The following is a 15,339-nucleotide window of genomic DNA, read 5'->3' as shown; positions in this document are numbered from 1 at the left end:
AAACCCTCTGTTCACATGCATGTACACAGTCACACATTAATGAAAGTATATGTTTACACTCCTACACTTCTTGCACAATCAAATGGGAAGAGTGAGAATACATAACTACTGTCTCTGTAATACATACATATATTATATATTATTGGCCTTTTCTAATGCCGTATATGACTTATTTCTCTGTTTCTCTCCCCTCCTTTCTCCTATCAAATTAATCCATCTTTGTTTTTCTTACAGTCTTAGCTGAAACACCAAACATTGATGGATGTGGAATATGACATCATGCTAAGACAATTCTGGACAAGACAATTTCATTTCCCTCTGACACGGACCTGTGTGAGTGTGTGTGTGGTAGGGAGTGGCTTGTGCATACAGGACTCGCCCATACCTGAGTGAGTGGCAGTGAAGTGTAAGAGACTCTCTTTGTGAAGCACAGATCAAGAGCTGCTAAAGAGCTGAACACTAGACAGAACTAGGAAATTACCCATGAATATGATGACCGTGGAACAGTTTCGAAAATAAAAATGCCATTAATTTTATCAGTAGAGAACTTGATTTTAAACATTTTAATGCCTGTGTAGAAAATGAATGGGAAAGTATTTTAAACCCAAGACTGCTGAAAAAGTTGGTGGTCATTGTTGCGCTGTATTGAACAATAATGACAGTACAGTCGTTTTGGTAACTTCCCATCTGCGGGTCGGTGTTTGTGTACTGAAGCATTCAGGAACAGCAGTAGGAGTGTAAACTTCATTAGTTTTGTCCTTACTGAGTTTGCAGTATTTCGGACAGGTGGCAGTGTAGCTCATATCTATCTGTTATTTTTCAATTAAAATCTGACGCAGGAAGCACACTAACAAAAAAACAAACGCCTCTCCTCAATACCTCCTACATCAACACCTCACTTTTTAACTCATTCTGTACAGCTCTCTTCTATGTCTTTTTCTGTCTTTACCCAACTCTTTCCTGTTTTAAGTATATCCACCTTTCTTTCTGTCTCTGAAGCTTCCTCCCACTCTTTCACCTCGCACTCAAGGTTTCCTCTAGCACTCAGACTAAACAGCCCTTACTGAGGTGCGTGTCTGTCTGAGTGTGTGCTGAGAGCGAGCGCTGGTGCTTTTCTGCAGCTGCTGAGACTTGCTAATTGGTGACTATCACCAAGATATGCAATCAGGCTGTCTATCTAATGTATTTTGCATCATAAATTATCTTAGTAATCTTTCTCCATGCAAGTGGCTTTTGCTGCACAGCACAAACAAGCAACCTAGTCTGACAATATAGCCCTTAAAATAAAATGCCTTGCTTCACAAAAACAAGCCTACATAAGTGACCCAAGTGTTTGTGATTCTATGCATATGTGGTTTATGTATTAAGGGGAATTGCTTGACTTTCTTGATCTGATTTATTGTAGTATAATCCTAAAAGCAATCAAACATATGCGACTTTACGCTGGTGGAAATAAGCCCAAAAATGGAAACTCATGAATGTCGATATTTATAAGTATATATTTATTGCTTATGTTAAGTGGACATGGCAACACGGACAAGCCCCTTCCTTACACGTGCTATACGTGTACTGACAGGCAGATGGCGCCAATGCAACTTACAGAAAATCAAATGAGTAAAGAACTTTTACAAATATTTTTAAAATAGAGATGGCATATAAAGACGCGTTTAGTCTCATGATGTCATCAAGTCTATGGGGAATTTTTATAATAGGCCTATATTATATAATAAGATGAGAAATGGATTGGAAAGCACTTAAGTTGTCCATGAAAATATATCCTGAATCGATTCACAGGTGCCTACGTGGCTTTCCCCTGTTGAGGCAAAAAAAAAACAAAAAAAAAAACAACTTATATACTTAATCCGTAATACAAAAATAAAACGACACCTTTAACTCATCGTTTTGATTATATTCTTATTTTTTCTGAATCTGTGTGTGTGTGTGTGGAATTCTGTGTGTTGTGGAGTCCCGCGCCAGCTGGCCGGACTGGCCGCGACTCACATGTCCGGCGCGCGCTCGGAGCTAGTCGGTCTTTTCCTACGAGCACGCGTGCGCGCGCCCACACACCTGTACGTGGTGATGGACACACACACATTTACACATGTGATCACGCCCTCATTACCTAGCACCCTTCCCGTTTTCCACGCAACCTTGCAGATGACCGAGAACCCCAAATAGGCGTCAGCGCTGCCGTCATGTGATGCGGATGATATTCAAACTGCTATTACGCACATACTGTAGACCGCTACACTTCTGCACGTACAACCCTGCATTAAGAGGCGGGTATTAGGTATACTTATAATGGTTAATTAATATGTATACATGATATATTTTTATATTTTAACATTTTATAAATTATATAAAGATCATGCCCTATTTCATTCTATCATTATGCACAAAGGGCAAGGCATTTCGAAAATCAGATTTCTCTCTTTTTTTTTTTCTTCAGTGGTGGTCTCTGACTTTTGGGCGTACAAATATATAAAATATAATGTACATTCATTCTGTAACGATGGCTCACTAGGCTATACAATGTCACTTTGTATAGCCTGCATTTACTTAAAATAAAAACAGGACATGTTTTAATGATAGGCTGTATTTGGAATTATAATAAAACTATTTTGAATTCGACTTGAAATTATTTTATTAGAACATACAGAGCTAGGCATGCGTAGCCTACAGCGACGCCATGGACAGCAGTCATTAGGCTATTCAAAAATATCTGACCAATCACAATGCAAACTTGCAATAAGAGGAATATAACTGTTGGCTCCAGTGGCCAAACGCTAGCCAAAATGCCGGTTTTATATCAAGCACCTAAACATAACTGATGCCAGTCCGCTGTAAGCAGAAAGCGACATCTCGTTTCTCTTCCAGTTATCATTTGAGTGAAGCTCTGCGCATTCACTCCACGCTGAACGCCCGAGAAGTCCACGCTGACACCACTATGGCCACGCCCCATCGCGCTGACTCGTCCAATGGCGTGGATTCAATCGCAAAACTGACCGACAGCTGAAGCTGTTCGTTAAAACTGGGGAACGGCGGCGTCCCTGATCATTCATAACGGCAAGAGCGAGACGACAAATCAAACAGGAAGCGGAATTAAAGCAACGTTCATCCGTAGGGACTAGAAGTGTGCTTGGATTTTGCAATCTCTTCTCAGCGCCTTTGTGTGCCCACTTGTATCACTGTACGCTCCACCAATAAAACACAGTGACGGCATACTCAGATCTGTATCAGAGAGTGAGTTTCTGATCCATTCTGCGTCCCGTTCCCAATGAACCCAACGCACTTGGAGACGGGCGGCAGGCTAAGCATGGGATTACTTTTGTGATGTGGATTGTAAAAGCCTTGGAAGAAAATTTTGATTTACTTCTCAACAATGTGAGAGGACCTGCGTCCTGGATTCTCATATTTCTGGATATTCTGAAAATAATCGGCAACAGCTGAGAGACACTATAACACACTTGGATCTCAATCGCGCGCTCTCTCTCTCTCAGGTGTCTGCACGCGTGTTGCGGGACCAACATGGGATTCTCGTTGCCCCTATAGGTCGGACCCCTTGTGAAGAAGCCTTTACTCATGTCTAACTTGCTTTCTGAGACCTTTACCAATGCGTTTGCTAAAGTCCGCCTATCATCGGATAGGGTTTTAAAAAGATTTATTCGCCTTATAAATTCAATCATGAACTTTGCCGTTCGCGTGCTCCAGTTATTTCTTGTGACGCTTCTGTATTTTTCAGCTGTCAAGGTAAGTTTTAGACGCCTGAGCATGTATAGAGAATGCACCCGACGTATTGGTTGAATTGTAAATACTGTTGTTTCGAATATAACGTGCCTGCGCCACTATATTGGACGTCCTTGTGTGTCCCCTTGCGAGGTCATTGACCATGTCTTGCCAAGCTATTCAAAATCACTTGAACAAGCAAATCGGAACAGGCCACAGTGAGCCATTTAACTCTGTAGACAGGATACAACCGGGGGAATTCAACTGTTTGGAAGTTTGTTGTTGGTTTTGGTGAAGGCCCTATCATAGCCTCCTTAATGATATTATTACGCTTTAAAGGCACAGCTACTGTCTAGCGCTTCAGACGGACTGGCTACTAACATAACCGGCCTCTGGAGATCACAATGTAGACATATCAGTCATTTAAGTTATGATTTGAGCCAACATTTTAACCAGAGAGACTTGTTCTTGATGAAATTTGAAGCGTTATATTCAAGGGCATGCATAAATACAAATAAGAGGTTTGTACTTAATGCAATGGAATAATGTGAAAAAAATATGTAAAACCATATGAAACCCCCAAAAAAGCTAAGCCGGTCTGTTAAAGTGAGTAAAAAGCTTAATTGGGAAATGCACATGGTCTCTCCATGGGGCTTTTTGCGAAATCTGAAGTGTCTGAGATCTGAAATGTTCACAGCTCTGTAATGCAGAGTGACAGAAAACTATCAAGGCCAAGTCTAATTCTTAAGTCTCTTTTTTTAATTAATAGTTTTCTGTATTCTAATGATTAATGTTAGAAACCCTGTTGAACAACAATTATATATATATATATATATATATATATATATATATATATATATATATATATATATGAAAGCCCAATTTGTCTTTCATGTTATTTTCATGATTGACAGCTTTTTATCTGTTATCTTTAGTCTCTCATTAGAAGTCAGAGTCATATCTCTAGTGAACTGCTTGAATGTCAGTTTTTCTTTTTTGCAACTTAACCTGAGTTAACATGAGCCTGAGTTTCGGACTTGATTTGTTGATAGGTTTACTTGAGTTGCATTATATATAAAAAAAATAAATAAATAATAAAACACAAGCCAGAAAATAATAATTCTCTGTGATAGCTAACATTATTAAGTTTTATGATGAACTTTGTCTTTGAAATGAAATTAGGTAATTAGTTGCATCATCCTAAACCTGTGGTAATGCGGTGGTTAATAACTAGTCAAACCTGTTGGGACTCATGTGACTAACAATTTTGAATTAATATGTACAACTGTACAGTTTGTAAATATATATTTCTGACTAAAACGTATTTTCTTCTTTTTAACCACAGAGTGCCTACATACCCAGGGAGGGAGGCAGAAGCACATATGATGGTAAGTTTCTTGTGGCACTCAGATTCACTGAGTATAGCGCCCTCTGGTGTACGGGTGAAGGAACGCTTCTATGCCTTTAATCAGACTGACACTGCATAGTTTCGGATTAATTTGTAGTATTTATTAGAAGCTCTCAATCCAGTGTGGTTTGTAATACTTTTCAACACACAACCCTCCAAGGGATAATTTGGAGTAAGCAATGCCAGACCTCTCATTGCTCAATCTCTGCTAAACCCAGAGAACCAGACACAACTGCACAGAACATACTCACAGGCTATTTAAACATGTTTTGGGGTGTTGTTTTTTTGAGGTTCACAGAGCGCAACACAAGGAATGTACATGGTTCAAATGGACACCACTCAGTCACAAATTTCTAGAAGGGCTCCAGTATTTCCAAACAGTGTTGGCCTTGAATAAGAGCAAAGACTGTCTTGCTCTCAGTGGTGCAACTCTTGGCCAACATTTTTTGGCAAAAAAGAGAGACTGATTTTCTCCTTTTCTTTAACTTGCAGTGGTGCCATTCATGGAAGTGTATAACAAGTCTCTCTGCCGTCCTCGGGAAGTGCTGGTGGAAATTCAACAGGAATACCCTGATGACACAGAGCATATCTTCATCCCGTCCTGTGTGGTTCTCACCCGCTGTGCTGGGTGCTGCAATGATGAGATGATGGAATGCGCCCCTACCGTCACATACAACATTACCTTGGAGGTCAGCGACCCCTAACTTCCAGACTATTGCTCCCTTTTTCTCTCTATTTTATTTCTTCTGCTATCCGTCTGAATCTTGTTAAGTGTACTTTTTGGAAACCCTACACTCCTCTACTTTGTCTCCCACACTCAAACCTTTTACCTCTCTCTTTTTGGCCAATCCAGCAGGGTTTCTCCTGAATAAGAGTAGCCAATTTTTAGGTAGTGTTTTACGTAACACTAACACTGCCTGTTTGTCTATGATGTGCTGTTTAAGCGTGTTATTGCTTTCTTCTGTAGATTAAAAGACTGAAACCGCTCCGTCATCAGGGTGACTTTTTCATGAGTTTTGCAGAACACAGTGAATGCAAGTGTCGGTAAGATGCCTCATTTCAACACGCATACATAAACACAGATACTTTTTATAGCTAATTATACCGTAATTGCTACAGACAGTAATTGCATTTCTAGCTGTATTAATATAACTAAGGGGTGGACGTTTGACCGCTTCTGTACACTTTCATATGCGTGCAGGTCTTTAATTATAAGTGCGTTTGTTGCGTGCACACAAACAAACATGTTCACTGAGGTGATGGGTCGCTTTTTTTTTGTTGCTCTTTCAGGCCGAGGAAGGATGTACTGGAGAAAAAAGAAAAGTGAGTGTTGTTGTTCTCGTGTGGTGATGTTGTATGTGTGTGCATGCTTCTGCTCTCGCTCTATTTTGTCATCTTCCCCTCCATCAATCTCTCTGCCTTTATCTCAGTCACCCTTATCTCCAGCTGGGTGTATTCCTTCCTGTTTTCCTTATCTTCCTTGTCCTTTCATCTCATCTCCCTGCTTTTCATGTTTCATAAAGCCATAAAATCTGATCGTGAGAGAACAGTGGAGCTCTTCATTGTTGTTTAACTAAGCGAGCAGGTGATTTAGATCTCGAAAATCATTAGTGGCACAATTGTCAAACTAAAGCTAAGCAAAAGCTAGGAAAGCTAGATAATATTGTGAATGTTTTTATTTGACCGTCATGTTTTCTAAAGAAGTTCTCATTTTGTGTAGAGAACATTAAGACAAAGATGGTTTAATTTTTAGTTAAATCAGTTCAGCTCTGATTCAACAATTTGTTTATCTCCAAAAAAAAAAATGCATTCAGTGCTTGTATTTAGTTAAAAATTATAATAATACATATACATACTTCCTAAATAGCCTTTACTTTGCCCTGTTTATTTTAAAGTGTGTATTTACTGTATTCTACAACCACGATGGCTGTTTAGTTGAAATAATTGAAATCTATACTATTATTATTATTATTATTATTATTATTATTATTATTATATACATATGTAATTTTTAGCTGTATTGCCCAGCCCTAGCACAAGACCAGAACTACTGCTTTTGTTAATGCAACTGTCTATAGATGAACAGATACTCTCTGACCCTCACACTACTGTCTGATCTCACTTCCTGTCTTCATGTCATCGCACGTCGGTTTCTTAGGTGTAAATTCAGCACCTCAGGTGTGTAAAGAGCTGCGTGAACAGGTGTGTGAGTTTCGCCCGCTAGTTCAATGCCCTTGCCCCACATTCATCTCTAAGCTCTGCTTTATGATCTGAGGTTCACTGAGGTAAGAGAGGGATTTGTCATCTCTGAAGTGTCTTTACTTCGGGCGATAAGACAACGTTGTGTGCGTTTGTTCACGAGGCCGTTTCCACTCCTCAGAGACACTGCTGAGGTCAGTCAACCCCTTCTCTGATGACTCCCTCTCTCCAGAGAATGCGGGTCGAAGTGTTTAAAAAGTTTACTGAAATTGGCGCTATTGCAGAGAGGGTGTTGATCTTGTGGCTGATGTGTTACGGGTCAGAGGTTATCTCAAGAGGGTTAAAAAGTTGAAATGCTTTCTGGTTCTGGTAAACAAGTGGCCCTTTGACACAGAAGCTGTTCCTCAGCGTGTTCAAAGACAACTGCCTCATAACATGATTGAATCTGACCTCTGAAAACAATAAATGTAATCATAGATAATAACCCGCCCGATGTGTCAACAGTACAGTCCTGATATTCTGTTTAAAGAGCTTCATACAACTTCATAACGTTTGTAAGAGATGCCTTTATGAAATGATTCATAAAATTAAGTGAATGCTTTCAAACGTTTTGCATCTCTATCGGACATCTTGCAATTCAGTTATTTTCATTGCGCATTGAAAAACCCATATTGGTCAACCACTAATGCAAATAACCATATACGGATCGCGGCACTTCAGTTCGTACTGTGATTGTGAGAGAGGGGAAAGTTCACATTCTTGCTGCCTGACGTGTCTGACGTGATATGCCAGGATCCTCGGCTATCTGAAAGATAAATGGACGTGTGTGTCGCCAATACTGTGTGTTGATTTGCTGATTGATCAGTATTCTGATTAGAAGTCGCTAAAATGAGAGTTAAAACTCACCGGTAGATGCTGAGCTTTGGCTTGGATTGAATCAATTTGCTTGGAATCCTGCAAACATTACTGAAGCTTTTGAAGATTTAATGTCTTATTTATTGAAACGTCTTTGTGTGAGAGAATTTGAAGAATTGGCGAATTTCCCCAGCGCCTGGCTGGCTTTTAATTTCTAATTCACGTCTCGCGGGGTTTGCTATTGTGTCAAGCACTTATACAAGAATAAGAAGAGACATGTTTGCTAATGTTTCCATCTGGATCATTTTAGCAGTACGTTCATTGCAAGCTGTGTTGGATGATCTTTTGTTTGTCATGTTCCCTTTCCAGAAAACCCCGGAAGGGCAAAGGCCAAAAGCGAAAGAGAAAGAAAAACAGTGAAAAAAAGCGGGATTTGTACGTCACCTCTGCGTTCGCCTCCTCTCACCTACACCTGAGTGTGGCAATCTTGGTCATCAAATTAATTTGGGAGGAGATTTTATGCCTCCTTTAATCAGTGCATTCCTGTCGGACGCTGTTAATTGCCATTAATCCATCATCTCATCCGCCAATTAATTAAAACTGACCATCCCACAAAACCACATGCCCTATCTCTGCTTCACAGAGCTTGACTCACTAATGCCGAAGCACATGCTAAAACCATTAACATTGACAAGCTTGGTCAAATTGTTTAAGACTTTTTTTTTGGTACAAATCAAGTAGAGCTCAACCACACGCTTTTTCACTCAGAATTATTTTCCCATTCATTTTCTATTCATTCTCCTTCATTCTCCAAAAACTTCATCAGTAAAGATTGCTAAGCCTTCAACCAAACCAAGACGAATCACAGCACTACAACTTTTGATTTGAATGAAAAAAGCATTTGTAAAATAGTAGTCTTTTACGAGAGAATGAACTATTCTCAGCACTTCATGGGAATTCAGAAATGAAAAGTCGCAAATGCACCATCTGCAAAAGCACCGCCACTTAACAGTCTATGAGCTCATAGGCCTGTCTATGTTTTAATGGAGAAAATGAATGGGATTTCTATTTCTGCAACCTTACAGTTGAGCTCTATAGGTTGTGCCCAATAAATCAAGCTCTATGATTGGTGGGTAGTGAGGAGGCTGTCGGCATACAAACTCACCCGATCCACCCAGCATGGCTTTTGGTCGATGGTACTAATCTATTGCAAATATTTGTGTTGGAATCACAAACTTGTTTGTGCTGCTTCCTGTTTTTGCAATGTGTTTTTTGTTTTCACATTTGTATTAGGACTTACCGTCATCCTCGCATCAGTTGTGTCCTCTCCGACAGATGAGAAGGATTGTGTGAGATGGTTTTTTAATTCATTGCTGTGAGTTTGGTCTTGTCATGCTGCGTGAGCTCTGCCGCACAGCATTACAAAAGTCAAACAGCCTGTTTACTTTGGTGCTTCTCCCAGTAATTGCGAAATGAATTGTGTTTCAATGAAAATGAAAGAGCAAAGAAATGCATACACAGGGGACAGTCTGCTCCTGTGGGACTGATGCTTTTGAGGTCGGTATTTTTCTGAGGGCTGGGGTTTGGGTTTACATATAAAAAGTTCAATTAGATTTGAAGCTTGTTTAGACAAAAGAGCATGAAGTGTAGTTATTTTGCACCACAACTATTCATACTGAATTTTTGACATTCCCCAAGAAGATTTGGATTTCAAATTTGGATGTAAAACCTTATTGTGGCCAGAGCTGTGACTTAATGCTCAGAACATCGAGATGCTTATGTGGGTTGAAATCTGACTTGTGACATTCCCCTAACACAATGCTCTTTCTCTCAATTATAATGGGTAAAATAAAATCTTGTGCATGTTTTTCATGCCAAACGTTTACACTGTTGTAAAATTGAAGTTAGGGTTAAATGTAGAATTTTAGACTGTGGCTTTGATAAGCCTGTCCTCAGAGAAATATTGGCTTCAAATAAGGTCAGCTGGCTCAAATATGTGTGAATCTTCCTCTTGGAGTCCAGCGTTTTGTACTGTACATGTGTCCTAATGACTCTGATCCAACACTACAAAAAGCAATAAACAAACATTGGATTTTCATGCACTGCGCTCTCTCTCTCTGACTTTTATTCCAGTATGCTTTTCTGAAACTGTTGTTTTCATTATTTTCTTGCATCAACTGAGCTTGCTGGTGCATGGCCTTCACTTCCTGCCTAACGTCAGCTATTCACACTCTACAAAACCCCCTCGGGGAGCAAAACCCCATTGTACCAGACGAGGGTGGCTCAAAAAAACGTGCTGAGTGCCTGTGTGTGTGTGTTTGAGTGAAAGTGTTTAATAATATATGCCATGACCGTGTCAGCTGTAATCTCCCCCAATCCTTTTCTTTTTCTTGCATTCTGTCTCTTTTCAGTAGTCAGTGTGAGCCTTGCTGTTCTACATGCTCTGAAAGGAAAAGAAGGTTGTTTATTCAAGACCCCGAGACGTGTCAGTGCTCCTGTAAACACTCTGAAGCCTACTGCAGGTCTAGACAACTAGAACTCAACGAAAGGACCTGCAGGTGTGTTTGTGAATCTACACCTTCTTGTGTATCTATACATGTTAGTGCAAGACCGGCCTTCCCATTTCTGTATTGTCATGTACATCCCTTTACAAAAGATTTGTTGCTCAGAAGTTGCTCTTTGGAGACAAACGGAGATGTTTGGTAGAATGTTCATGTTGCCCTTTTCCATACAAACAACTGCTGCTGATTTAAATATCAACTCATTTCTCCTAAATTTAGTTGTTTATGTATGGAAAAGAGTGTAAAGATAAAAATTTTATGAGAAATGTTGGAATTGTTTAAATGTAAGTTCAGTTTAAGAATCTCTTCTGCATCTCTTCTGAAACTATAGAAGACCTTTTTGGCAGAAACCTTGAGCGAAGGTTTAATATTCCTGTTTTGGGTGAATAATTGGGATATTATAGAGATTTCATTTGTGATTTTTCCACTTACTTTCCCAGATGTGACAAACCAAGGAGGTGAACCGAACCGACTTGAGAATGGACTCTCACATGAAGGAATATTTCACAATAATTCACAGCACTTTGAAATTTCAGCTTTGAACTTTGGTCTCATTTTTCCGTCCCGGAGATATTGAGCGAATGAAGTGAAGGGGTTTGGGGAAGGTGGGGGGCTAATAGTCAATGAAATGTTCTCTCTGTATATTTTCATGATTTTCGTGTGTGTGTTAAGCGACGCGAGAGACTGAAAGCACAGGATTTGATTTGCTGCTAAAGGTTCTTTTACGCAAAGACCTGCGTAAATGTTTCTGATCTCGGCTGGCGTGCGTAAAGTCGTACTCGAAATCACTCAGCGAAACACATCACTGGATTTGGGTCTACTGTGCAGTTTTTCATGTGAATCTAAAGCGCAAACGAAATGTTTGCAGGACTGCAACTACGCACTACGCACTGTGGAATCATTCCTCCCAGTACGTGAACACTGAGAACAATGCGTGTGCTTTTACAGATGGACAAATGACTGGAGTTTTGAAGAAAGACTGAACTGATTCTGTCATTGGAAAGTTACACAGTGACGCTGTGTTTGCACCAGAGCTCTGACCTTGACGAGGCAAACCTAAGAGGATATTGGTCATATTCACTCCTTAAAGGGATATTCATTCTTTGAAATGTTTGGAAACCACTTTGTGTAGATTGTGTGATTCGATTCCATGCTTCCACACTACTGGGGATTTGGTTGTCGTTCAGCTAGTCTTGGAATTTTAGTCCAAATCTATTCCCCTAAGCAATTCAGTAATTTATTTTTTTTTTTTTTTTTTTTTAGAATATTTTCAGTATTCTATCTCTTTGTATTTAATTTGACCTATTTATGTGCAGTGTTATGTTAAGATGGATCTTCTCGCCCTTTAATGTCTGCAAACCTCCACGGCTGTCTGGAGGGAAAAAAAGCTTTTCATCCTGTTTTATTTTCCGTAGATGAACAGTGAAACATTCCTAATACTGATCAGTGAGTTGTGTTGCCAACTGCCTTGACTTTGCCGCCTTGCTGCAGATGTGTATGTGCCGAGTGATCTCTAACAAACAAACCGCGTAAATGTGATTTTGTGTGCATACGAGGCTAGTGTTTGTGCGCGTGCATGTGTGAGTATGCTTTGGCGAAACAGTCCTGATGTCAGTGTGACATACGTATTGAATAACAATATAGCAGCCAAATGTAAATATAGGCCAAACCCACATCACCATTTACTTCTACTATATTAAGATCTAACAAGCTGAAACCGTATGATCAGATGTGGTCTGATTTGATTGGAGTTTTACATTATTTATTTACTCTGTGTAAATATGTTGAATATTAACATCTTTTTTTGTGTCTGTTAATGTAGTACAGCATATTTATTTTCAAATTATATTGCTCTTTTTCTATAAAATTTTGTTTGAAAGCTCTTGATGTTTTACGATTACATGAAAGCACCTTGCATAGCTGTTGGTTTGGTTAGTATTTATTAATTGCAATATAGTATTCAGTGTTTAGGTTCCTTTTGAAGTTATCAGCCAGCTATTTATTACAGATTTCAGAAGTAGACAATATTCTTGAGAAAAGGCCTGTTCACACCAAGGATGATAAGTATAAAGATAACAATAAGGATATAGTTCTAAAAATCAAGTCCACATCACAGATATAATGATAAAGGCACAGAGAAACGATATCGTTGGATTCACTTTCAGAACGATTTTTTACCAGCTCATGAACGATAAAAACACTGACACCCAATCAGAATCAATCAAGCTTTAGAAAGCGGCAGACGAGCATGCGCTTAAAATAAACAGACAATATCGTCTGCTGGTGTGGATAATATAGTGTGAACGGGCCTTTACTCGTGACTCCAGAAGCATTATGGGCACTTAGGAGCATATCTGACCTTATTTCTTGAGGTAAACTTTTACATCTTGAGGTTCAGCCACCTTGAATCAAATGAAAACTGTCATCACCTGCACTTTCAGTTCAAACGGATGCATAATGCTCCTGCATGTCCCTATTGTATGAATGGGAATAATTACTAAATTTCTTGATACATGCTGATACATTGCACTTAAGTCAAGAAATTCATATCACCGTTAACAATGGTTGATTATTTTATTATTTGTTCCCGATGTGGCCTAGAGTTGCATCACTTAAAGATTCCACTTTAAAACTATATTGTTGTTCAAAATGTGTCCTACATGTGGTTCAGTTCAGTCTCGGAGAACATTATGTAGGAACTCTATAAAACATACAAATGTTCAACTAGCCGTTATCATTCCAGAAATTTCCCATCCGTCTCGCTAAACCTGAGCCGACAGGTCCATGTGATCATCAGAACGGCAGCCACCAGTAGATCAGTGTTAATGAGGCTTAGGTTTAAGAGCGGTTTATGGAACAGTTTGCAGTGTTTGTTTTGAAACAGCTGATTTTAACCTGAGCAGCGCTTCGCTCATACTAGATTAGCCGATATGTTTGACATAATATAACCACGTGAAGCACTTAAGAGCAGCAGCTTTACACTACCTATGAAATATGAGATAATCCTCTTGCTGCCCTCCCCCCACCTGCACAGGCCCCTCCGGCCACTTAAATACCCCAAGAATGTTGTAAGTGACTTAAGCTGTGATTAGAGGAGGAATTTTGGGGTGGCAGGTTCACGTCTCCTGCATAAACCATCATTTTAGTTGAATCTACCAGTGAACTTTACCCCATCAGTTTAACTTAGAGTTAAATGCCATGAACCGGGTGGTTGCAGGTTTAAATCCCAGATTTTTTTTTTTTTAAATTATGCATTTTGTCCAATCAGAGAGGAGGCGGTTCATTCTCAGTAAAGGTTGCCATGTGCCATGACTTGTTACTGATATCATGAACTGGATACTGCACGTAGTCATGATATTTGGTAACACTTCACAATAAGGTTTCATTTGTCAAAATTGGTTAACTACATTAGTTAACATGAACTAAGAATTGACAGTACTTCTACAGCATTTATTAATGAATTTCAACATATACTGATAAATTTTTCTAATTTATCACATTTATTTTAAGGTCAAATTCTTGCTATTAACTAACTATGCCTCAATAAACTCCTAATTACTGCTTAATAGTTTGTAAGGTCATTAAGTTTAGGCCCTGGGTAGGATTAAGGATGTAGAATATGGTCATGCAGAATATGTGCTTTATAAGTACTAATAAACAGCCGATACGCTAGTGATATGCATACTAGAAAGCAACTAGTTAATAGTGAAAATTTATCCCTAACTAAAGGTGTTACCGAAGTATCTGTAAACATTAGTTAATGCACTGTAACAATGAAAAAACATGAACAGAACATTAATAAATGCTGTTTTAGGTAATGCATTAACAAATGAGAGCTTGTTGTAAAGTGTTACTCGTTATTTAAAAAAATAACTTTTTTAGTGTGTAACACTTTATTTTAAATATTAAATATTTACACATTTATTTAATTTAAAAAATTTACTGAGCCAATTTGCATATCCTCATTCATTACTGCCTGTTTATTTTGGGGGTTTAATTAGAATCAATTTGCACCTTTGTACTTACTGGAAATATGCAGAATATGATTTTGCCTTGTTTTTCATTCAGCCTTGTTTCTGCAGTTTCTGACATCACGTGGCTCAAACAGTAAGTTCAAAAGTACATTTCTCACACAGTTTGTGATGAGTAAATACAATTATATTGGCTTTCTCAAGCTGATTCAACTCTGTTATATATAAAAAAAATGTGTTCAATTTTGACTAATTAATGCGTAGTGGAACTAGTTCTGCTTGTTCACTTCTAGTGCTCTGCCATTTTTGCACTTACTTTCAACCACAAAACAGTGAAGTCTGAAATAATGTAAAAAGGTTAAATGTTGGTCAAGAGAACTTTAATTAAGAAAAATAAATTGAATTGCACTTAACATCATTTTTTTTTTTATGTTATAGTGTGTCAATTATGACAAGGCGCACAAAAACAGTGCTGTTCTGCCATAACTAATCAGTTATCAGTTCAAATATGAACTCTAAACTTACTGTGGCATGGTTGAAATCATTTTCGTGGTTACTTTGCAAACCAACTATTTTGGATACACGTCTGCCGAATGCATAAATGTGCATAAATGCATCT

General features: G+C 38.8%; 1 protein-coding gene across 5 annotated transcripts; it reads left to right on the top strand.

Annotated features, from left to right (window-relative positions):
• Nucleotides 1-2,954: 2,954 nt before the first annotated feature.
• Nucleotides 2,955-12,632, top strand: vegfab (vascular endothelial growth factor Ab). 5 transcript variants are annotated; one of them, XM_042748022.1, is made up of 9 exons: nucleotides 2,955-3,750; nucleotides 5,072-5,114; nucleotides 5,627-5,823; nucleotides 6,102-6,178; nucleotides 6,425-6,457; nucleotides 8,558-8,623; nucleotides 10,378-10,494; nucleotides 10,600-10,746; nucleotides 11,190-12,632. In XM_042748022.1, exons 1-9 carry the CDS (start codon nucleotides 3,583-3,585, stop codon nucleotides 11,209-11,211), a joined length of 870 nt encoding a protein of 289 aa, XP_042603956.1. In that variant the 5' UTR covers nucleotides 2,955-3,582; the 3' UTR covers nucleotides 11,212-12,632. The 5 variants fall into 5 exon arrangements, with proteins under 5 accessions (XP_042603956.1, XP_018938471.1, XP_018938465.1 ...); XM_019082926.2 differs by lacking the exon at nucleotides 10,378-10,494 and having other exon boundaries at nucleotides 2,973-3,750; nucleotides 10,603-10,746; XM_019082920.2 differs by lacking the exon at nucleotides 10,378-10,494 and having other exon boundaries at nucleotides 2,974-3,750.
• The last annotated feature ends 2,707 nt before the right edge of the window (nucleotides 12,633-15,339 follow it).

The sequence above is a fragment of the Cyprinus carpio genome, chromosome A4, assembly GCF_018340385.1.
Source record: "Cyprinus carpio isolate SPL01 chromosome A4, ASM1834038v1, whole genome shotgun sequence".
Lineage (NCBI taxonomy): Eukaryota > Metazoa > Chordata > Actinopteri > Cypriniformes > Cyprinidae > Cyprinus > Cyprinus carpio.
This window is presented reverse-complemented; position numbering and strand designations above follow the sequence as displayed.